Source organism: Eublepharis macularius, chromosome 6 (genome assembly GCF_028583425.1).
Source record: "Eublepharis macularius isolate TG4126 chromosome 6, MPM_Emac_v1.0, whole genome shotgun sequence".
Classification (NCBI taxonomy): Eukaryota; Metazoa; Chordata; class Lepidosauria; order Squamata; family Eublepharidae; genus Eublepharis; species Eublepharis macularius.
In genome coordinates, this window is record NC_072795.1 from 68,026,453 (window position 1) to 68,051,322 (window position 24,870).

The 24,870-nt window shown below is 41.5% G+C and overlaps 1 protein-coding gene across 2 annotated transcripts in view; it reads right to left on the bottom strand.

Moving 5' to 3' along the window:
• Window positions 1-230: 230 nt before the first annotated feature.
• The window catches only part of NT5C2 (5'-nucleotidase, cytosolic II), a 127,997-nt gene continuing 103,357 nt past the window's right edge, over window positions 231-24,870 (bottom strand). For both annotated transcript variants that reach the window (XM_054984275.1, XM_054984276.1), the window contains exons 8-18: window positions 23,247-23,340; window positions 19,772-19,825; window positions 14,546-14,629; window positions 13,024-13,065; window positions 11,784-11,891; window positions 9,482-9,548; window positions 6,545-6,715; window positions 5,811-5,862; window positions 5,508-5,568; window positions 3,559-3,735; window positions 231-1,857 (exon numbers count right to left, since the gene is read on the bottom strand). In XM_054984275.1, the coding sequence (XP_054840250.1) occupies window positions 1,618-1,857; window positions 3,559-3,735; window positions 5,508-5,568; window positions 5,811-5,862; window positions 6,545-6,715; window positions 9,482-9,548; window positions 11,784-11,891; window positions 13,024-13,065; window positions 14,546-14,629; window positions 19,772-19,825; window positions 23,247-23,340 (1,150 nt within the window). In that variant the 3' untranslated portion in view covers window positions 231-1,617. The remainder of the gene's footprint in view (window positions 1,858-3,558; window positions 3,736-5,507; window positions 5,569-5,810; window positions 5,863-6,544; window positions 6,716-9,481; window positions 9,549-11,783; window positions 11,892-13,023; window positions 13,066-14,545; window positions 14,630-19,771; window positions 19,826-23,246; window positions 23,341-24,870) is intronic.

Here is a 24,870-nt window from a genome sequence, read left to right on the forward strand (position 1 = left end):
ACTAGCAATCAGTAATTGTTGCACAACTGATTATGGGATTGAAAAATAACCATAGTACCTTTACATTTCATGAAAGAGCAGGGTTCTTTCACCATTGTCTTCAGAATAATTATGAGTAATTTATCTCATTATTACAGCCTCTCTCCTTTGCATATATCGCTCATTAGCAATGCACTACAAAACAGTGTTGAATGTTCTTTTCAGCATCTTCTAGTGACACATCATTGCAGTTCATTATGAAACCCCATAATTTATTAATCTGCAGATTTACAACAGCACCAGATTGTCCTGCCATTCTGCAGTTCAATGTACTTTAATAATGGAAGAAAATTACAATTAGCTGATTGAAAACAAAGATCAAATACCTTAAAATAGGGCTTCTTTTTCTATCTCCTATACCTGAATGGCACAGTATGATAAGGGATGTGCTGCACCCCAGGAAACAGTATATGTTGCCTGTTTGCACGAAGACAGAAGCAGGCTCTCTTTGCAGTACAGGGTAACCCAGAAGAAACGTGCTTTTCAACTTAACAGACAGAACTCATGGACAGGATGACATGCCAGACTCTGAGACTCAGGTATAAACAAGAAGACAAATGCTGTAGGCCTTCAATTACTCTCATTCTTGGAATGGAGGTAAAGAGCAGCTGTAGCATGGACATCCAGGAGAAGGCCTCTGCTTCCTCTTTGTCCAGGCTTCTGGACCCTGCATTTTCATTTAGTAGGACCCCACATGAGAGATTAGTGACTGCCAGCTGCACTGAGAAGCTTACAGGATATTCTTTAAAGTCCACAGCATTACAACAGTAAGGCCAGGAGAGGTGGTATAGACAATTCTTTCCCCTCCATAAATGGTTTCGGTTTTTTATCACTTTAGGATATACTGGTGTTTAGGTGTCTCTTGCCAGTGGGGAGGGACTCAGGCCAAAATACAAGCACATGGCATAAGGACCATTTTAGAAAGTCCTAGAAGACATGCATCACATGCCAGAGATGGAGATAACATAAGCTTCAGAATCTCAGCAGGCAAACTAGCTATCTAATAATAAAAAAATATGTAGCATGATAGCCTTTTAAAACCATCAATTACAGAAAAGGACCAGAAGCAGAAATCCACTATAATGAGGATAGAGAACAAACCATTTCAAAAACCAAGTTGTGCTTGTCAGGGGTAGATTAAGCCCTGGAATCACTGTAATTCCCACACATCTGGTATTAGGATACATCTTTGTCCTAAAACTGAGAATCAAAAGGTACCAGGTCTTATGATGCACTGACACTGGACCACTGGGGGTGCTGCAGGGCCTGTAACACCCTAGCTACAATAACTGCAAACCATCCCTTGAGAAGCAGTTTTAACAAAATGCAGCAATGGAAGAGGCAGAACACACAAGCATGCCCCGCTCCCATATTCTACAGGTGAAGTAATGGAGTTAGGCACCTGTGACTGGTCCTACCTTGTCCAGTACAATTTTTTTGACATTTGGAATACATCTGCTGATTAGTGTGAATTTTGTTATCACCCCCAACCCTAATCCCAGGTTTCTGAAGTGGGAGTCTGTTCCTGTCAATCACTGCTACAGCCATGCTGTATGTCAAGTTGTCCACATTTCTTCTCTATTCTTCCTCCTCCTCCTCCTCTTCTTCTTCATCATCATCCTCATCATGGCAATGTGTGATTTCTTGGGGAGCTTGAGGGAAGAGATTAGGAGGCTTGATTTCACTAACAGATCGGGTCAACTGGTGCCGTTTATCAGAATCTTTGAAATCCACTGAAGTGCGGTTGCGTGTGGCCATTGGTGATTCTGTCTCATTGATATCCACATGAGTATGCTCCACAGTTGACTCATGTGGCATCTGCAGAGGGAGACAAGGTTAAGTATCTCTTGATCAGTAAACAGAGGTGGTGGCTTTGACATGTGCAGATGCCAACAATCATGGGTGATATTTACAATTTCTGTTAAGCAAATATCCAAAAAAAGTTTCTTCATCCTAAACCTCTCAATATGGCCTGGAATAACAAAACTCAAAAATCAAGGAAAGGAAGACTCAACTACTAACAGATTATGAGCTGGAGCTTTTCATGCAGGATAAAATGGCCCATCACTGCCAGTGTATAGAAAACAAATCCAAATCATGTCACAGTGAGTGGCACTGATGTTAGCCTTGTTACAGCCTGTGGGACAGTGGTAAGTCTAATGAACCACACTATCCACACAATCCTAAAAAAAGAAAACATATTGTAACTGCTAGTGGGTTTTGGCATACCATGGAAATAATTTAAGAAGGACAAAAGTGATGCTGGGACACTAAACTGGTTAAGAGGGAAGGGCAGGAGCAGGTCAGCTGTATTTTGCAGCCAGTTCTCTAAAATTAAGATTTAACCCCTCCTCCAAATCCGTGCTTTCCACCAGAAAAAATAATTAATATTCCTCAGGGTTTAGAAATCGCTGTGTTTACTGCTTCCTGGTTCTGCATACACCAATCAGATGCCAAATGTGCTTCACAACATAGATTTTAAAAATCCACACAAAGGGACCACAAAAGGCTAGAAGTTCCTGTAATATGGGGAAACCCAGAGTTTGCAAACCATAAGACATGTTTAAAACAATAGGGAGGCTCCACATAGTCCAAGTGATAGCTGTACAAGAAAAAAAAATTGCAGGACGATTCCGTGCAATAATGTAATAGTGATGGACACTAGGAGCAAGTAGAAAGCTAGAGCCAGCTGCCGTTTGCTCCCTCCACAATGCCTGTTCCTCCTCACACTTTGCCACACCAACAAGGATATAAAGCAGAGGGAGAAGAATGAGTGGATGGGCAAGGAAGTGGGAAAACAGGAACAACCAGCGTAGCAGGCAGGTAAATCAGCTGGAGCAAGGGAATGGAGGGCAGGGCTCATACAGATAGGGAGAGAAAGAGCTGACAAAACGGGGGTGGGTGGGAAAGGTGAGGCAGTGGAAGGATGTGTCTCTCCCCTCAGGAGCTTCCTAATATGAGAGGTGTCAATTGCCACATTATTATTTGAAAAACGCACATGATGTTTCAACATATGAAGCAGCTCAGAAAACTGTATATTAAAAAGCATAACCACCATAAAGTAATAAGAACCCAAACCAATAAATACCCAGCCCTCAATCACCCAATACTCATAAAAACAATTAGTTAAAACAAGACAAAGTATTCTAGATATGCTTTCTGGTGTCAAAAGACCTCAATCCATGGAGGCTAGCCTCCCACTGAAATACACCATTTCCTTTCAGATAGCAAGCAGGCCTGTACAGGAAGAAGCTTGAAGTCTCTAAAGACTTTAAAGGTTGTACTGAGCACCTCTCCCTCTCTAATGTTGCCTATCCCATTATAATATTTACCTGTTATGGTTGTGTAATGTCCTTTAATTCAAGCTTCTCTGAATACTTCTAACGTATCTATAAATGGCCAGTCTGGTCCATGACTCTACAGGGATGGCTTGGTTAGGGTTCAGCATATCAAGTACATACAATTTCTGAATGGGATTACTATCAATCTAGAGTACAGCTCCATGAATTTTAGACTTACCAGCACATGGGCAGCTCTGAAGAGATAACTGAAGGGGTAATATAGGAGGTTGATAAAAGACGCTGCATAAAGGTCTGCGTAGCGCATCACCTGACTGGCAAACAGTGTCTGTCGTGAGCCACTCCGGAACAGGCTTCCCATCATTCCATAGCACATATCCATATCATGTGTCACTTTCTACAATCAGAGAGCAAGTTAGATCCAGCAATTCCTTGAGTGAATATGTACTCTAATACGTTCGCATAGGACTCTCTTTTCTGCAAGGGCTTCCCCCACTGAGGAGCAACTCTATCAACAAGACCTGCTGAGAAACAGGAGCAGCTAGGCCAGATGGAGCAATTCAGGTTGCTCCTGGCAATACAAGTCTACTAGCCATCTAGGATCCTAGCCTCAAGTTAGGCTATCCTGTGGGCAGGAGCAACAAGGTAAAGTTTACTTCATTTTGTCAATGGTGGTGTATATATTCTGAATTAGGGACTGCATGAGAGCCAGTGTACAACTGTCAGAATGGTGGGCATGGCCTTCTGATTTCAATGGGAAGCAGCCTCATTTTGTAAAAAATGAACTTCCAAATAGTTTTCAAGGGCAGCCCCATATAAAGCACTTTTAGGTTACAGAAGATAGGATCAGCACGGCAAGATCAGGCAAACCTTGGAGGGGAACTGTTATGACCCTTACTTTCTCTAGGGTCGATTTTGCTTTTAATCTTTCCCTTAACACCCTCTGGGTAGTTTGCTGCCACCAGGAATATTATATTCCAATATATTTTATTTAAGTTTCCCTTCGGTAACGTTCCTAAGCGTCAGGCTCCTTCGTGGTTCTATGTGGCCCTGAGGACAGGAATGGGATAAAGCAATGACAGCTACTCTGGGATATAACAAAACAAAACAAACTTTTATTTAGTCAAGAAGCGTAGTTATTTAGTTCATAAACGTAGTTCTTGGTTCTTAAAGTTACTTCCTATAAACTCATTCACACAGATCTCTTCTAAGGCTTCACACACAGTTAGCCTCTTTCTCTAACTCAATATTTCTCTCACAGAAATGCTTAAACTCCTCAGGCAGCACACAGCCAGCCTCTCTTTCTCTGACTCTCATTCACAGAAATATGAAACCTGCTCAGGCAGCACACAGCTGGCCTCTCTTTCCCTGACTGAGTGTCCTTTCACAAACATGCTCAGTTCAGGTTCCACACAGGTTATATTTCTCTCATAAATATTTCAATATACTCAGGCAGCACACAGCTAGCCTGCTTTCTTCTGACTGAATATTTTCTCTCTGTGCTCACAGTCTAAACTGGATTCACTCCGCCCACACTCTGTCATCAACCAATCATATTGCTCACTCATCCCTCTCTTTCACCCCCACTCTCCACCTATCTCACCAAGTATTTAAAGATACATGCACACATTTACTTGAAATCATTACAGGAACTAATTTCTGCTCCAAATGCAACTGAAAGAATGTAGTCTTTGCAATTGCAGTTACCTTCTAACAACAGCTGTGGCTGCAGCCTGGGAAAACGATGGAACAATTAAGCTATAAGTGACAGCTTCCACTGGGATTTTGTACTAGCTAGAAGGATCTGAAATGCTATCACTAGAGATCCCCCAGGGAAAGCAACCTTTTAGTATAGTGAGGATAAACACTCATGACACATGAGGGTGCTCTAATCGACACTAAACTTATTACAGAATACCATTTTGTTAGTCTTTAAGGTGTCAGAAGAATCCAGTTTATTTTAGCAGTAACTGCAAAAATAATTTCATACACTTGAGTTTCCCCTCCTGTATAGTAAAACGCAACAGAATATTAACACTTTACCATCATACTGCTGCAGGATACTTTACTTCAGAAGTAGTTTTGCTGAAGTTCTAGAAAAGGATACCTGGGAAGGGGTAAAAAGGGAACTAAGATATTTTAGTCAAAAAACATTCTGTCCATCAGTACCTTAATACGTCTCTGGATGGAACTGATGTCTGGGCGTTCATTGCTGCTACTATCCAAATGTCTAATTGAAAGAGAAACAATTAATTACTGTTGAGCATACTGAAGACAAATCTCAGCTTAGTTTGAGAGAGGAAACGCCTGTTTAGAAAGGCTAATTGTATGAGCCATCACTAGGTTAGACCCAAAGATGTGGTTCTCTCCTCCCACCCTATTTCCCTTCGACAGGGTACAATAAGATGAAGAGAATCCAGTCACTAGCTGGATCACTGGGTTACATTCTGGGGAAAGCATTCAAATACTTACTTGTATAGTTCTGCTAAGAAGATGTCTAGACTCTGAAGTTCTTCAAAAAGGGCTGAATTGCATTTGGTGGGTGAAAATAGTAAAAGGACACCATTACAGTGGAAATCAACTATAGCAAATACTACTCTCCAACAAACAAGAGACAGTTGCATATCCCTAAGGAGTCTTCTGTTGGTTTATGAAAAAATTGTGCATTCTGCATAGTAAACCTCATAAAACTGATTTGACAACTCAGATCTGCAGATATAGACTTTCATTGCTATTTTATGAGTGTTGGCAGCAATCATAAGACAAAAAAAACTATTTCTATTCCATGGTGGAAAAACAAAAGCCAGCCTTTTATGGGGGGTGGGGGGTAGGCAGGTAGGAGGGCTTTTGGATTGGGAAATTTTTCATAGACTCTAAGATTACAGCTTTCATTCCTGGCTCTCTGCCGAGTTTTGTAGCTCTATATATACCAGTGCAAATAGCCTGAATAACAAATTCAGCTGTAACACCACTGGCAAAATGAATTAATTGACCCAAAAATACAACCTCAGCTCAATGCAGAAAAGAAAAATGTACTATAATCTATAGTAGGTCTGCCAGCTTGGATCTATCAAAAGACTCTTTTTTCATCTCAGTACATATAAATAATCACTAGGAAAACAAGCAGGTTTTTCCCAGATAGCCTTCACCAATTTAAGCTACAACCATTAAAGTGAGAGGCTGGGGTTGAGAAACTCATTACTTACAGCTTTTGTCTGTCCAGACATGTAGCTCCTGTGCAAGTTCTGGAATCACTAGGAAGGTCCTCCAACCCTGACGTTTCTTGGACTTCAAGATATCTCCAAAGATGTGATCTCCTATGTATAAAATGTCTTTGCCTTTGGCCCCCAGAAGATCACAGATTGTATCAGAAGAGCCTGAGAGGAATGGAGGGTAGAATAAATAACTGTAAATAAGAAAAGGCATCTCCCACCACAGCGATCTTACTGTACTACACATCAAGTTTTCACGTAAAAAGTAATAGAAATTTTGTAAAAGCTGGCACTGGGGGTTCTGGTTCCTAAACAGAGGGACTACAGGGCTGATTTAAAGCTATTTTGCACACTAAGACAGCAACCTAGCACAATATACACACACTACACATAGTTGTACTTGTATTTTAATCTCATAAGTGGCATAAGGGCCTTCTGCAGATATCACCTCCCAAATGGGCAAAATCACCTACTGCCTGTACATGTGAATTCTCTGAGGTGGCCCCCATCTTATGGAATGGCCTGCCTGAAAAGTTCAGGCAAGTTCTCACTCTCTTGGCTTTCTACAAACTACACAAAACTGAATTATTCAGAAGGGCTTTCTACTCAGATAAAAAGGGTGTACTGTAATGGCTCAGAGAGATGCTTCGGTAGAGGGACAGGGACTGTAAACTATACTTCTGGATATTGTTTGTTGGTGTAGGTATGCTTGTACTGGGAGTTTCCACATCGTTTAACATGTCATGTCAAATTACTTATGTTTTGTTTCAGAAATGTTTCATCTCTATATTCAGATTTATGCTTGCTTTTAAATGTCTGCAATCCTTAACCAATTTTATTGTTTACTTGATGTTTTAGCCGTTGATCATGTTGACTTACACTGTGTAATTTGCCTTGAGTTTCAGTGAGAAAGGCAGACAACAAACAAACAAACAAAACACAACACATAAAAGGACAAGTACAATGCATGGCATGCTGTACTGTGTGTCGCGCCTCAATACAAAAAAGTCTCATTTGAGGACTTATCCTTCGTTCTCGCAAAGATACCATGTACCATGAATGACAGCTGCAGGCTAGAATGGAGTCCCCAGGGTTACATCCAGCACAAGAGTCTTCACTCAGAACAGTTGAGTTCCCATTCTCACCCCTTATTTACCATAGTATGCCCTCATATCATCAACACAATCCTCCATCCTATTCTTCTCAAGCACCATCAGATGCCAAAGTAACAAAACTGAACATAATACTGTAATATGACTGAACATGGCAGATTCAGGAGTGTAGTGAAGTAGTGATATACAGATGCAAAGTTCCGATACTTTTTCCAGATCTGGAGCAATGGCATCAACTGGAGCTCCTGCTGGTGAGAAATTATTGCTTATAAGCAACATGCATGCTCACCTTCCATTCTGGAGCTTACAGGAGGTGTTTAGGGGAAAATTATATCCTAGGACTAAAATGCACATACAGTCAGTCTGACCCTTTCTGCCTTTAAAAAGCTCCAGACTATGAAAGAACTCTTCTGCAGATTTTCAACAAATTCAAAGAGATCCATTTATTTCTTTCCCCACATCCTTCCCCTCTCTTGAAATTGTCCCCCTCAGATTGTTTTTCCCTCTCAGTTAAAAAACTCTGATTTATTTAAAAAGGTGCTGCAAGGCTTTAAAATATGAAGAAAAAACCCTTCTTCTTCATCGACTTATATTTTAACCTAAACATGTGGGAAATTCAGGAAGCAAGCTTTTGGGTGAAAGCAGTTACTGAGATATGGAGTGCCCTGAACACTTTCAGAAGTGTTATACAAATCCGATATCTAATGCTGAATGTAGCCCCCATGCAGATTGATAGTCCCAGAAAATGGGGCCAGTTTCAGATAGGAAATATTATTCTGCAGATGTGAAGTGTGCAGAAAAATGTGAAAACCTTCAAATACAGAGGGATAAATTCCCCCCAAGCAGAGGAACACAATGCAAACCTACTGTGAGCATGGAAGGGAGGAGCCAGCTGAAGGGAGCTGCTGGAGAGCCCCCACTGACACCAGCACCCACTGTTACCCTCCCTCTGCAGGTGGACAGGGGACAAGGAGTGGGAGCTGCTGCTGCTCCTTCCTACCACTGAGGCCAGTCTTGCCACTGATGCCTCTCTTTTGCAGGCTGGAAAGGAGGAGCAGGGGCTGCCCCCCCCAAGGCACCAGCACTACAGACAGGCAGGGGTGGAGGAGTGGGAACCAATGCTATTCACCCCCTTTACCCTGCTACCAGCTCTACCACCACTACCTCTCTTCTGAAGGTGAGCTGGCTGGGGTGGAAAAGCAAAAATCATCACCAGGGGCTAAAAAACTACAATTCATTTTATGTTCTATAATCTTACTGGGGCATGGCCATGAGGTATCATGAAGTTTCTCCACTAAAATTTACCACTATACCACAGAGGCTGCAAGCTCAGAAGGCCTAATGTATGCTAAGAATAGTTAATTAAAACCTACAGACTATGGTGGAAAAAAATAATAATAATAACATTCGATTTATATACCGCCCTTCAGGACAACTTAATGCCCACTCAGAGCAGTTTACAAAGCATGTTATCATTATCCCCACAACAAAACACCCTGTGAGGTGGGTGGGGCTGAGAGAACTCCAGAGAACTGTGACCCAAGGTCACCCAGCTGGCTTCAAGTGGAGGAGTGGGGAATCAAACCCGGCTCTCCAGATTGGAGTCCCGCACTCTTAACCACTACACCAAACTGGCTCTCTGCCTCTCTTCCTGCCAAAATGTCTCTGCCTAGCTCCATCAAAGAAAACTTTTTGAAGATGGAGTTCTTTCCCCTGCAGGAAATTATCAAAAGATTAAAAAATCCAATGAAGTCAACTCAGAAAGCTAAAGTTCTTGTCCCATTCATAGTAAGCGCCAAAATTCTCATTTCCACTTTACCCCCAGAGTAGACAATGCCATGCTGCAGGGGACCTGTGTAGGTACCAATCTTCAGCTTGCCAGTAACCTGCAGAGAAAAAAAACCACTTGTTTCAGTGAAAATGTAGATTTCTCCTGCTCAAACATTTGATACCCATGCAATGATGTATTCGTTGCCTCTAATCACAATACTGTTGCTGTCCTTAATTTAGTTCCTTTCAGAGCATCCAATTGAAATACTTAATGCTGTAGTTTTAATTTGAAGGCCACAACTACTTTCCTTCTGTCAGTTAAATATCCCAAAACTAACTACAAACATATCTAGATCAAAGTATTCAATGAATTTCAAAGAGGTCTAAAATTCAAATTTCATATTTTATTTGCTGTTGTCAATTGGCTGAAAGCAAACAAATTGAAATTGTACCCAGACAAAATGGAAGTGATGCTGGTTAGAAAAGGAAATATCTTGAAGTGGGTCACATGCTAGAACTCTGTACAAGCTCAGAGGTTAACCAGCTTGCCCCAACAGCTGGTGAACAGAAAGTCTGTTTTAGTAGAGGTGGTCCTGACCCTACTGGAAAAACTGAGATCTAGCATGAGATCAAGCTAAGGCATCGAGGCGAGGATTGAGGTAACTTTTCTTAATCAAGAAAGGCCTTTATTGAGCTACAGCAGACTACAGAATATAAGGAGCGCACAGGTTAGGGACAAGGTTTAGAGCTACAAAACAAGGTTTAGAGCTACAAAAGAAAAGAACTTGCTGTTGTTAAACTGTCATCTCTGTGCTCAGCTTTATGTTTAATATTTTTCTGCTACCCTTCCCTATTGTATCTGTTTCCTTAAATGTCGTTCAATATTGTACTTTACTCAGTGAATGTCCTAGCTGTTGATTATATTGTATTTTCACTCCTACTGTGTAATCCACCTTGGTTCTCAGAGAAAAAGGTGGAATAACAATAACAACAACAATAATAATAATGCCAAGATATTTATATCCTCCTTTTCTCTCCAATGGGACTCAAAATGGCTTATAACGTTGTTCTCCCTCCTCCATTTATCCTCATAGCAAGTCTGGCAAAATACTTTCACTGACCCAGGGGAACAACTCCGTCCTGTCTCTGAGGCATCTAGGCACCAGTGGTCATCTGAGTCTCCACCTGGCACTGCACTTTTCTCCCAGATTTCCTTAACCATGGAGAGGGTTTCTCTCCCTCTTTTGGTACCACTGCCACTAACTGGTCTTTGTATAAATTGCTCACTCAGAGGACCAATGCTCCCAGGTTCCCTTTCATGTGTTGTTGCACTAAGGCCCCACCTCATGCCTATGAATTCTGCTACTCAGCGACTGGTTACCATAGGGACAGCTTACTGCACTTGTGTACCCACTGGAAGATTAGCAATTTGCCAACTGACCCCCCCCCCTTCTCCTGGCAGCCATTTTAAATAGTGTTCAAATGGTGGAGGTCTATGTAGTACAGAGAACAACTATCAGCAATACAAATGATAAAACATTTATTAAAAAGAAAATGCCTTCATGCGTACTCTCAGCACAGCAACAGATTAAGCAAGGAATCCAACAGAAAGGTATAAGCATGCTAGTCCTCTGTCTCTCAATCTGTACGTGTTCTATACAGTCTAGTTTTAAGATAGACTTTTTAAGCTCAGAAGTTAGTGTTCTAAAAGCTTTCCATTACCTTGGTGTCTTTGTTCAGGGAGCCAGACCTCCACATGGCAATGGCGGTCTTCAGCAGAAGCCCACATGTGAGAGCTCCTTCTCCATAGATGGAATCAGGCAAAGAGTGACCTCGTCCTCTGTGCCAAGGAGTTTTATTATCTCTGCCCACACCCCTGTGGGTCAAAGAAACCTCTCCTGAAATCTCCAGGAACATAGATAATAGCTCTTGAACCTCCCAAGTCTCTATCCCCTTCTAGGTGTCAGCCTCTAACTAGAGGTGAGAGCAGACCATTTCTAAAGCATTATTAATTAATTAATTTCTAAAGCATTATTGGTGAGGCTGGAAAGCAACTGACTTCCCCTCTCCTGCCCTCGGCTAACAGAGAGAAGAACTTTCAAAAACTAAAGGGGAAAGTTTTGTAAAAACCTCCAAATTGCTGCGTATTTCTTCACTGCAACCACCCTATGAGGTAGAATAGGCTGAGAGAATGTAAGTGGCCCAAGGTCAACCACTGAGCTCCTATGACAGAACAAAGATTCAAAGCTTGGTATTTCAGATTTTAGTCTGGCACTCTAATCGTTACCTAAGTATATGGTGCTATGTTTCCCTCCAGGAAGATCTAACCATTCATTCCATATAATACTCACTGTGTCCACCTGCCTCAAGACTGTGCCCTCACCGAAGAAGAGAGGCTTGCGTGCATCCACAAGTATGAGATCAAAGTATGATTGCCATGGCCGATGAGAGCTGCCAGGCTGCAAAAGATCAAAGAGAAGTATCCCTCTTTTTATTATCACACACACTGCATAATAATTGCTGATTGTAATACTTTGGTATTGGCTAATTCCAGTTCTGCAGCAGACTAATAGTATAGCTATTACAAGAAAGAGAGCATCAGTTACTGAACTGCTGACTTGCTAAGCAAGGCACCATGTAGCAGATCTATATTCCCCACATCTGTAAGAACTGACCTCCCATATTTATCTGAGAGGGACAGGTACCTACAAGCAGGCCTGTTTTGTCTGATATTTCTTAGGCTGATGCTCTTAAGGGCAAGCAAGATTCTACCTAAACATTCAACAATGTAAGAGCAAACCATTCAAGATCTTTTAAAATAGAGGCTACCACTGAAAATGTTAAGGAACATGGAATCAACTTTTGATTTTAATAGTCACACAAAACATTAACAGAGCCTTACCTTTGAGGAATACAGTACTCTGTTAATCTAGAGCAGTAAAAACTGGTTATTTATAGATGTACCAGAACATCACGGTAGCTCTCTTTATAACTTCTAATGCAGGGCAAGCAATAATACCTTCTGTCTAGGCAAGTAGCTTGCCACATCTAACACTGCAAGAAGTACTGTGGCAAACAGGTACTGGCACTGGCTTGTATTCTACAAAATCCACGTCTCCCTCTTGTTACAGCCCACCCCCAAATTTTGTTCCTGAGGGGTTGTCAATGGGGCCTCATAAACAGCATGCGGAGCAAAATTGAGATTTGCAATGGGAGCAGGGAATTGGCAGAAACTGCTCCCTCCCATGACAGAAGTACCCTTCTGTTTCCAGAAACAGGCAGTAAGATGAATGTCTTCCTCTGATTAGATGTCAATTAGATCTCAGTTCTTATTTAACTCTGGGGGATGAAAGCCTAGTAATCCTCTAGAAGCTGCTGTATCAGGCACTGAAAAACAGACTTACCAGTTCTACAATAATAGTTCTAAAGCAGCTGAGATCATGTCTCAAAGGCTGCATTTTTCAAACTAGAATATTAGTGTTTTTTAAAAGCTACTTTTCTAATCTCTGAACCAGGCCTTAATGCTTATCCTCCACAGAAAAGATATGCATATTACTGAAGCAATACTAATCAACAACTCTTGTCACCCACCTTTGGTCCATGTGGAAAATCAAATAGGTATGTCATAATTTTCTGAAAGGCAAATTAAAGATGGTTATTTTATATTTCAGATGTCTACAGCTCCAGAAACATATTTCTCAAACTCTAGCCTGCTACACATAGAACAACACTTTCTGGACAGAACAACCACCACATGAATTAAATCTGAACAGTAATTTTATAATGGTCTTCAAATAAATAGGCAAATCTAGAATAAACTTTATATAGAAACCAATTTGTTTGTCCAAAGTAGCCAGTTGAAGATCATTGTTGGCACATAAGGACATATAGTAAGAGAACCAGTATGGTGTACTGGTTAAGAGCAGCAGGACTCTAATCTGGAGAGCCGGGTTTGATTTCTCACTCCTCCACTTGAAGGCACCTGGGTGACCTTAGGTCAGTCACAGCTCTTCTAGAGCTCTTTCAGCTCCACACACCTCACAGGGTGATTGTTGTGGGGATAATAACAACATACTTTGAAAACCACTCTAAGTGGGTGTTAAATTGTCCTGAAGAGCGGTATATAAATCAAATGTTGTTGTTGTTGTTGTTGTTGTTGTTGTTGTTACTACTACTACTACTACTACTACTACTACTACTACTACTACTACTAAATTGGATGATGCAACTGATGTTACTAGGTACGGTAGGAGGACTGCCCAAGTCTATACAGGGACAGGCCTTGAGGAATCCTCATTCAAATGACCATGAGATGTCTTGGTTTAATTGTTTACAACTTTTACATCAAGGGAAGTAGAGCAGAAGAGCAATATAAGCTTGAGCATTATCCTGAAAGGCTTCTTTTGATTGTTTGCGAGCTACTGAATTTTATGTTATATTAAAGAATATGTCTTTAACTCTTCTTTCAAATGCTGGAAAACAAAGTCACAAATGAGTTGCTAGGCACAAAACACTGTTAAATTAAGATTCAGAGCCTCATGCTCTTGTTCTCAAGGTGTTAATATTCCTCAGTCCAATATTTATTTTTTTATAGTCTGCCTTTCTCACTGAGACTCAAGGTGGATTATACAATGTGAGTATAGTCTGTTTCAAAGACATTTCAATAAACAAAGTAATAGGGTACATAAATACAAATTGGCAAAGATTTAAAATAATCAGAAATCCAAAACAGAGTTAAGAAATGCTGAGAGTATAAGCAATTTTAAAACTAACGTATCACACAACACAGAAACTGCCCAGTAGGATCATACTTACAGCAACAGACAATAGTGAAGTCGACAGTCCCTATCCTTTTACTGGTCCATCTCTTTGAGACCACTTCCTTACATTACAGTCCTCCTATCTGAATAAAAAGCCCTCCTATATAATTCAATTTTGCATTGTTTGCAGAAAGCCAGGCAAGTGGGAACTTTCCTGATCTCTTGAGGTAGGCCATTCCATAAGGTGGTGGCCACCACCAAGAATACACATCTACGGTCAGCTGTTAATTTTGCCCATGTGCAAGGTGACACAATCTACTAAAAGCAAATGCCCATATTTTAAAAACACTTACATCAGTGTATTTATAATCACTGTTGGTAGCAAGGAACACTTTCCCCACTTCATTCATACGGCTCAACAGCAGAGGTAGCTTCCCCTACAACGACAAAGATTCAAATAAATTGAATCATCAACCAACCGCTATAATTAACAAGTTTCTCTTACCTTTGGGAGACTTTCAGATCTTCCATCTGAGATAGCAGTACGTACCCTGTTGTTTCGAATCATATCAATTGCCTATTTCAGGAGATTAATATGCTTTTGGAATTGCTGCATGTCTCAGCTATAAACCACTAAATCTCATGGCACAGCTAAGTGTTCTGAGCAAAACAGGGTTGCATCTACCTGTAACTATTGTTCATCAAATGTTCTTCTGTGCAGGCACACATGGGAATTGCATATGCACAGGCCAACCACGGACGTATCAAAGCTCCAAAAGGTGCGAGATGCTCGCCCGGCCTTTTTGCGCACTTTCTGAGTGGGCACGGCTATAAAAAGTGGGCTGAGCGGATCCCTCCCTCAGTTCACTAAACTCCTGGTGAAGAAGGAGAAATTAATATATTTTCAAGCGCACAGTGGGGAAAGGAGGGAGGGATGTGTGCCTGCACAGAAGAACACCAATGAACAACAGTTACAGGTACTGTAGGTGCAACCCTGTTTCCACCGTCATGTGTATTCTGTGCAGTCCCACATGGGAGATTAGCGAGCTAACTTATCCAGGAGGTGGGTGTGTTGCTCTTCATCGAAAAAGACTCTTCAGGACTACTCAGTCAACTGCATCCCATCTGGAATTTATGTCAATTGCATAATGTCTAATAAAGGTGGATGGTGTCGACCAGGTGCCTGCCTTGCGTAAATCCAGAGTAGAATGCCCAATCTAAATGCTGATGAGGTAGATTGGGCCCTTGTAGAATGTGCCCTGATGCTCAAAGGGTAAGGTTGTTTGGATTGCTTATAACATTCTCTAATGAGCCACATCAGCCAGTTGGAGATGGTCTGAACAGAGACCTTCTGTCCTTTTTTTAGCTCCCTTGAAGGAGAAAAATAGGTTAGGGTCCTTTTGGAAGGCAATAGTCCTATTCAGGTAAAAACACAGTAAACGTTTGACATCCAAAATGTGTAGGAGTCTGCCAGCCTCTGTAGAAGGTGAAGAAAAAAACACAGGCAGAGTAATGTCCTGGTTGAGGTGAAAGGCAGAGACTACCTTGGGAAGGAACTGGAGGCTGGGATGGAGAACCACTTTGTCTGCAAACATTCTGAGGAAAGGTGGATCATACTTCAGGGACTGCAGTTCATTCACCCTCCTAGCTGATGTTATAGCCACTAAGAAGGTGATTTTGGCTGGCAGAAGTTTAAGAGGATAGGTAGCTAGAGGCTCAAAAGGCTGATACATGTCAGGACTGTGACCCACAGCACTTCCATCTTGCTTTCCTCCCTTGCTGTAATTTTCCAGTAGTTGTTTTTGTCTGTAGGTTCACAGGAGCAGCTGGGTTCCCAAGACGGTCTTATCTGGGATGGCTTGCCGCAGCAACCTTGGAGCCATTACTTTCACATTCTACTCTAGCTGGGCAGACAAGGGGGGGGCGTGGTTTGGAGGGTTTGATATACTGTAACCAGCCTTAACACGTCATTCTCAACAAGAGTTATGTGTACAGCCAAAGCTTCTCCTAGCCTTTGGATTTCTATGGACACTTGCATATTCTGAATATATATTCTCTCAATAAATAACCTTTGACTCAACAGACTTTGGATTTCTTGCTGCAAGGGGTGGGAGATGAAATTAGAGTATCCTGCCTGCCATAGACTGACATAGACTGACAATACATGAGAGTTGCTAAAACTAAAGATAGGCTCCATTGAGGAGTGGGTTTGGACACAGGAGAGTAAATGTTAGCTAACCCTTTAAGAAAGGATTTGCATTCCAATTGGGAGAAGAGGGATCTACCCTTCACCCCCTCATGGAAGACCGAGATGGCTACCAGATGGACCTTCACAGAGGAGTTAGAGAGTCTTTGGTTCTTTAACAGGACCAGATAATCTAAGACAGATGGTAACGGTGTCGAAGAAGGGGCTAAGCTCTGTTCAAAAGCCCAAAGGGATAAATGTTTCCGCTTGCCAGAGTATGACATCTGGGTAGAAGGTTTTCTGGCCTGTGAAAGTATGTTCCTGACTGGGGAAGAGAATTCTCCTCCAGAGGAGACACAAGCCAAGCGTGTCAGCTTCAGTGTTTCTAAATCGTGGTGAATAACCATGTTGTCCTGAAGAAGGATTGGTGACAGCAAATACTGGTATGTCCTTCCTCGTAACATTCTTTTTAGGGTGGAGAACCAAGCCTTTCTTGTCCAGTAAGGAGTGATTACAATCGCTGATTCCCTCTCCCTCATCATTTTTATGAGTGTTAAAATCATGAAAGGAGAGGAGGGGAGGCATACAGTAGACTGCTTGCCAGGATATTTGAAAAGCATCACCTAGGGACAACTTCCCCTTGCCTGCTCAACAGTAGTAATGGGGTACCTCCTGTCGACTGAAGTAGCAAAGAGGTCTATAGTTGGAAACTTCCACTGTTGGAATAAGGGTTGAAGGAAATCCACATGGATGGACCATTGGTAACTGAGGTCCCTTGGACCAACTCAGGGCATCTGCCAGAGTGTTGTCTTTCCCAGAAATATGGATGGCTTTCAGGGAAACCTGATGCTGGACTGCCCATTCCCAAATCAGGGAGGACTCTAGGGAGAGAGACAAAGAGACCGTGCCCCCCTGCTTGTTCAGATAATGCATGGCAGTTGTGTTGTCTGTGCATATCTGAACATTCTTGCCTCTGACAAGGTGGAGGAAGGCTTTCAGAGCACACCATCTAGCCCTTAGCTCCAGAAGGCTGATGTGTAACTTTGACTTGTGATGAGATCAGAGGCCCTTCATCTGATTGTCTCCAGAGAAAGCCCCCCAACGCGACAGGGATGCATCTGTAAAGACGGAGATGTGAATGGGGATGGAACGGAACAGGGTCCCTACCATTATGTTCCATTCGTCCTTCCACCATGACAGGGATCTGTGAATAATCCTCTGAACCAAGAACCACTTGTATGGGTTCTGGTAGTGCAGATGAAATAACCTGACAAACCAATTTTGCAACAGTTGGAGCCGAAGCCTGGCAAACAGAACTATCCGTGTCAGAGAGGCCATAAAACCTAACAGTTTTTGGATTTCCCTTGTGCTTTGGTGTTTGAAAGAGCACACCTTGTTCAGAGTGACTTCAAACCAAGTTATCCATTCCTTGGTGGGAAAAACCTGAGCCAGTGTGGAGTCCAACACCGCTCCCACAAATGTTACCCTCTGTTTTGGAACCAAGGAAGACTTCTCCAAATTGACCTTTAGACCCAATTGCCGGAGGGTTGACAGTACTAATGAGGAGTGACGAGAGACATTCTCTATGGACAGGCCCACAATAAGCCAGTAATCCAGATAGGGAAACACAGTGCAACCCTTCTTCCTGAGGTGGATGACCACTTCTGACATGACCTTGGTGAACACCCAAGGGGCAGAGGAAAGGTCAAAAGGAAGGACCTTTTATTGATACCTTTTGGATCCTCATTGGAAACAGAGATATTTTCTGTGACAAACATTTACTGGGATGTGAGGGTAAGTGTCCTTTAAATCTACAGTAATGAACCAACAGTGGTTTTCCAACAGGGGTAAAACATCTTTTAATGATAACATTCTGAACTTTCTTAGAACAATAAACTTGTTTACAAAATGGAGCTGTAAGATGGGACGGGAGCCCCTTGACTTTTTATCCACCATGAAATAGCAGGAATAAACCACATCGGAACCGGAAGATGGATAGCTCCTAGGTAATTTCCTCCCATGCAGGTAAGGGCAGGGATTGACTGATAGGGAGGGGGATGGACAACTTGGCATTAAAAACTTTACTTGGTGGAGCCCAACTGCTCTCTAGGAGAATTGGAACCATCCTTGGACTTATGACGGTAATACCTCCGTCAAAGCTGGTTGGATGGAACCGTGCAAGCAGCATGTTGCTGGTTCCTAGGGAAATGTTGGTTGGGTTGAGATGGAAACCGACTGTACCGACGCCATGGAGGTGGATGGAATCAAGGCTGAGGACTGCTTTTTCTTTTGCAGCTTCAGTCAGGCATTTTCCAATATGCCTCGGCTTCAGCTTTGCTTTCTTCAATGGTGGCTCCAATGAAGACTGAGATGGGCTGGAATCTTTAGGAACCAACTAGTTCATACTGTCAGCACTTGGAGCTGAAAGTGGAGGTACTAAGAAGGCCTGTTCTGGATGCTGCGGTCTTTTATTAGCAGCCTTCAAAACCTCAGAGTTGGATACACCTTGGAAGGCTGACTCCCACTGTGCCCGTTCATGTCAGGTCTTCGGCATGAATTGTTTGCACACGTCACAGCGCACAGTATTGTTTGCCTCTCCTAGGCACAAGAGGCATTTCTCGTGACCTTCAGATTAGGCCATACTGGATCCACACTTGAGGCACTTTTTGAAGAGCGCCTTCAAAGTAATCTTCTTCTCATTTTCTTTCTTCTTGCTCGGATTTGAGGAGAAGCTCGAAGCATGTCCTTCTTCAACAGCACCTAAAGAAGAACTGAGGGAGGGATCTACTCGCCCCACCTTTTATAGCCGCGTCTACTCAGAAAGCGCATGAAAAGGCCGGGTGAGCATCTCATGCCTTTCAGAGCTTTGATATGTCCATGGCTGGCCTGTGCATGCGCAGTTCCCATGTGGGAATGCACAGAAGACTTGACAATGAACATGAATATATAGCACTCTGAGATTGCACTAACAACATTATGGTTTCAATTCCATTTTGGGTAGTACAAGCTAATTGTTAAATATCAGGAATATTGCATAGGAAAGTCGTTCTAGAAATATCAGGAAAAAATCCCAATATTTAACAATAAGGCACGCCATTCCTGACTCTCCCATGGAGAATATTCTCGTCTTCTTGTTCTTTGGCATTAAGAGATTGCACTTTTTGCTTCAATAGCTCTTCCTTTTGTTGATAGAGAATGGTTTGGCTTTAGCATTTCCATCTGATATTCTTTGTCCCCATTCTATTTAGAACCTACACTTCATGCCTTATCTCTAAAATGTTTCCAAACACAAAAAGGCACTTGTCCTGCTTCCATAATTTTAAATGGTAGTGTATTGTCTTCATTAAAATTGCTTAACAAATCAACTAATTTCATTAAGGATCTGCACACTCACATCTTTCACCACATACTTTGACAGATTTTCAACTGTCTTCTCCTTGAGGGATCCCTGAAACAAGAGGCAAATTTTATGAGAAGGTAGAAGTTACGACCTAGCAGACATCTTACTCAGGTTTCGTATTAATATCAGTTTTCATGCTGTCATCATGCTGAGGAAAACTGTATCAGTGATACCTGAATGAGTGACTCTACCAACACAAAGTTCTTTAGTTTTGTATATCAAGAGATTGGCTCTAAATAGGATCAACATGGGCTGCAGAAACGATTCATGTTAGATAGGAATATGGAGCAAGATGCCATTCATGTGGCAGAACTATTTTCTGGGGTAAATTTAATAAAGAGTAAATCAGTCAACTACAGTTAACCAGAGCACTGAGTAGGAGGCAGTATAAAAGTAGGTAAGATATACTGCAAATGTAGATATGTGGTAATAAGAATGGAGTAGGATATAAATTCATGTTTGACAAGTTCTTTTTTCCCTAATGTCAAATTTCCAGTCAGAGGCAGGGCTGTCAATCACCCTGCTACTAAAACAAATGTTATGTAAAACTTTTTATTAAGGCAATGCAAAATAAACACAGTGTAAGCTTTTGTGTTCTTCAAAACTCTACATCAGTATTGATGTTTAAAAAGGAAGAGTGGGGCTGGGGGGGGGGAGGTGTTTTAAGGCCATGATCTTCAGGGTGAACAGCAGAGGGAGGTTCCCCAAGTTCATCCTACTACAGCAACACTGGTGCTGAAGAATGCTCTAAGAATGTAGCTCACATTTCCACAGAACGTGCCTGCCAGTTCTGTTGCTGCCACGACATGGTATGTTCCCCATCCTGCTTGCCCCATGCAGTGATGGTGGCAGTACTGCCTAGCCCAAGAGACTCTCATCTTACAGTACCCTAGAGCATTCTCCTATCACATCAAAGAAACAAATGGGATGGGGGAAAGCAACAGGGATGTGCACCAAAAAATAAATGGTATTTCAGATTTGGATTTCAGGAAGTGCATAAATACCAGTATTTGGGGATACCTGATGCTGTTTTGGGTTTGGGTATTTTTGGGAGGGAGCAATTTGGAATTATTCAGGCTTCATTATTCTCTTTGGGGGCCTTTGGAAGGACGGGCTATAAAAGCTGTTTTTCAACCAAATGACAGCCAAATTGCAGGTGATCTTGTGCTGCATGTCCACGAAAGACCCTCTAGCTTCAAGTGAATTGGGCCAAGGGATCCAATTCCAGGCCTCTGAACAAGCTGACCCCCAACCACCCTACTTGTCTCCGTAGATTTCTATGGTGGGGGAGAACCTCAACAAAGCCAATAGCCAAACATACAAAAGCAACCACTGGCCAAAAGCCTCCAGTGCAAACAGAAAAACAATCCCAATAGAATCAACACAAAACCAGAGAATCTTAGCATGACCATGAGCTAATGTGGCAAGCCCAAGACAACCAATGTCAAACCACAAAAGCCAAAGAGTTACAATACAAACCCCTGGGTCAAAATCAACAAATCAAAGTTATATTCAATAGTACATTCATTCATGAAAATTGTTTACAAGCATATACATTATCATACATATCATAAATTTGAATACATCTGTACCACCATTCAACTAAATTTCAGACCGTGTGAATTCTTAGTCCATGTGTCAGTTTTCCATGTAGATAATTTTGATCTCACAGTGCATCAAAATAAAGTTATTCACCCTTAAATGTGTAGTTCATCTTTCTTCCAAACCACAAAAGCCAAGCAAAGCCCACAGCCAATGTAGGGAGCCCAACACAACAAATGTCAAACCACAGAAACCAAGCCATACCAACCTTGTGTTTTTTAAAAATACCTAAAGCCTCACCTACAGTTAATGGTTATTAAAACATATTGAGAATTTTTTTTCTGAACCTGCTGCAACAATTACATTTTTTAAAGCCAACAGGTACACACCAAAACTCAACAAAACCACTCCCCCACAAAATCAACAAAGAAAGATCTTCACAACAACTATAGCAGAACAACTATAAAACCAGAACTAGAAGAATGCAAAAATATAAACTTTAAAAAATAGTTACAATATGCAAAATCCCTCCTCAAGCACAAACCAACCTTTAAAAAATTAAAAAGCATTTAGAAATGGAAGAAGCATTTTAGGAGCCTTTTAAAACAGTACAAAACAAAACCAAGGAAAATTATTTTTATAGAACCAGAAAAAAACCCTGACTCCTCTCCTCCCCTCCCCCGCCCCCACAGAAAAACAACACAGAAAAAATTCCTGAAGATGTCCAGTAGACAGAGAACAATATGGTCTTCCCAGGCAGGCAGCAGGCAGTAGAAATCCAAAGCAGACCAAAGCAGCAGCAACATGCAGCAACACTCTTCAAAAAATCTAGCTCTGAAATGGAAATCAAGCTGCTTTTATCCCTTTTTGCCCATGCTCAGAGCCATGGAGGGTTGTGAGAATTGTCATAATTGGGCAGAGAGTTCAAGGCTTTGATTTTCTGATTGTTTTAGGAGCCTCCCTACCGGTCTCGCGCCAGGGGGGCAACGAAATCATCTGCCCCCCATAAGCGCAGTCACCAGAATATTATCAAACTATGGCCCCCACTCACTCCCTTTGGTTTGTTTTATGCTATGATTGGGAAACTGGAGAGGGCTGCCATCTTATATGCTGCTTTATGTACTCTGGTTTTCTATATATATAATAAGCATTTATATATATAATAAGCATTTAAATGCTTATTGAGCATTTTATTGTGCCCTGCCCTGAGCCTGTTCGCAGGGAAGGAGGGCTACAAATTGAACTTTTTCTTCTTCTTCTTAATAATAATAAGTGCTCTCTCTAACATCTGCTCCTATTGCCTGAGACAGCTGCCTCCCTCTCGTTGCGAGAGAAATAGAAGAAAAACAGTCATGGGAGCCTTAAAATGGTAGCCACAACTATTAACAGATATTCCCTAATATCGCTATGATTTTTCAGGAATTGGTATTTGATATTCTTCAATCCGGTGTTCTGCAAATATAAGTATCATTTCGACTGACTGGAATATACCCCAAAATTACTGATTAGGTGTTTTTGGGGTATATTTTTGGACTGGAAATATCCAGGTACACATCCTTATGTCTGCAGGCTGTAAATGGAACAGAGAATGGTCTGAAAGAATATTATGCTGTTCCCCTATGGAAGCTAGCCAGTGCCTTGATGAGAGATCACTTGGGAATCACATATAAACTGCTCCTCAGGGAGAAAAACAGTATAAATATATTAAGGGAGGCCACAGCATATGCTCTTCTGTGGTTTCATAGTAGCACCGTCCAAATAGGAAAATATGGAGCTCAAAGAACAGGGAAGCAAGGTTGAACCATCTCTTCAGCACTCCACTTCTTGCTCTTCTTGACTAATATTTACTCACTAGGTAGCAAAGCAAATTTCTATTATGACATTGATTCAGAAGTTAGGATGTGGGGTAACGCTAATGTCCAATCACCTTATAATGAACCCAATCCACAGCATCTCTTACATCCTGGAACATGCTCCTGAAGGACATGAAGAGGTCCCCATCTTTAAAACCTGTTTCACAGCTATAAGAGAAAGGAACAAAACACTGAGGTACATTATACAGTAAAGCAGCATCCGGTAACAACAGAGAGTTCAAGATGTATCAAAACTCTATCCTAGCAGGGTTTATTCCTAAAGAATTTATTTATTTGTCATTTATACTCCGCCTTTCTCACTGAGATGCAAGGAGGATTACACAGTGTGAGATTAGTACAGTCAATCTCAAGTACAGTCAATATCAAAAGTATAGTCAAGTACAGTCAATATCAAGTACAGTCAATATCAAGAAGCCAGCTAGAAGCTCTTATGTATTATACCTTACGGCTCATGAATAAATAATAGTATCCCACTACTAATTAGCCATGTTCAGACATACTTAAACGGCCATACTTCATGTTATGCTGGAGTTCTGTAAATTAAATTCTAGGCATTTAATCTGGGTCTAAAAAAGCACTTGCAGGCCCCAACCTGGATTGGGCCATAGAGCTAAAGTAGATAGCTCTTACATTCTGCAAAATAATAGAGTCCAGAAGCACCTTTAAAACGAACCAACTTTATTGTAGCATAAGTTTTCGAGAGTCACAGTTCTCAAAAGCTTATACTACAATAAAGTTGGTTAGTCTTAAAGGTGCTACTGGACTCTACTATTTTGCAACTAGAGACTAACACAACTAACTCCTCTAAATCTTACATTCTGCAGTTTCCCTGATTCACCCCTTCCCCCAACTCTGCAACAACAGCAATAATCTAATCTTGCTGTCATTCATGGTCTTTTCAATTTTTATGTTCATACTGTTCATTCTTAATGCCTGTTCTTATGCAATTCTTGTGCAGCTAAAGTAAGTCCTTTTGTCACTTTTTCAATATCCTTTGTGTTAGCCATTTCCAGTTGTTACTAGGGATGTGCACCAAAAAAGTTCCTGTTTCAGTTTTGGTTCCGGAGGTTCTGGTATGATTCTCTTACATTACTGGTTTGCTCCAAGGCAGCTGGTGCCAGCTTGGAACTGATCTGTTTGTTTTTTTATTTTCATGAGTTTCGGTGTGTTGTGTATGTGCTGGCCATGAGCACACTGGCTGTACATGTGCAAATGCACACTCTTCTTCTCAAGGGGGTGGAAACAAGGTTCTGGGGCAGCTGCTTTTGCATGCAACAGCACCAAAATAGCATAGAACACAGTCCTCCCTCTAAACCACTGACTCACTGAGTTTGAGCAGGGTTCCATGTTTATGGACACCAAGAAATGCTTGGGGAAGACATACATCAAGACAAATTAAAAGAAAATAGATTAGACAGATGCAACTAGGTGACTAAATAAATGGAGGTGAAAGGGGTAAGAATATATTAAATAAATGTCAAGAAAAAATAAGATTTAGACAGCAAAAAGAGCAATTATACTAAGCTCCAGACAATTTCTTTTTTAGGGTATATATAAATAGATAATATTAGTTCATAAATATATTATTCCATGTTACACAGACTACTATACTTCCTAAGACAGATCCACTGGTTATTGATGTATCCCCCCAAATGAAGATTATAAAGACTAAGAGAG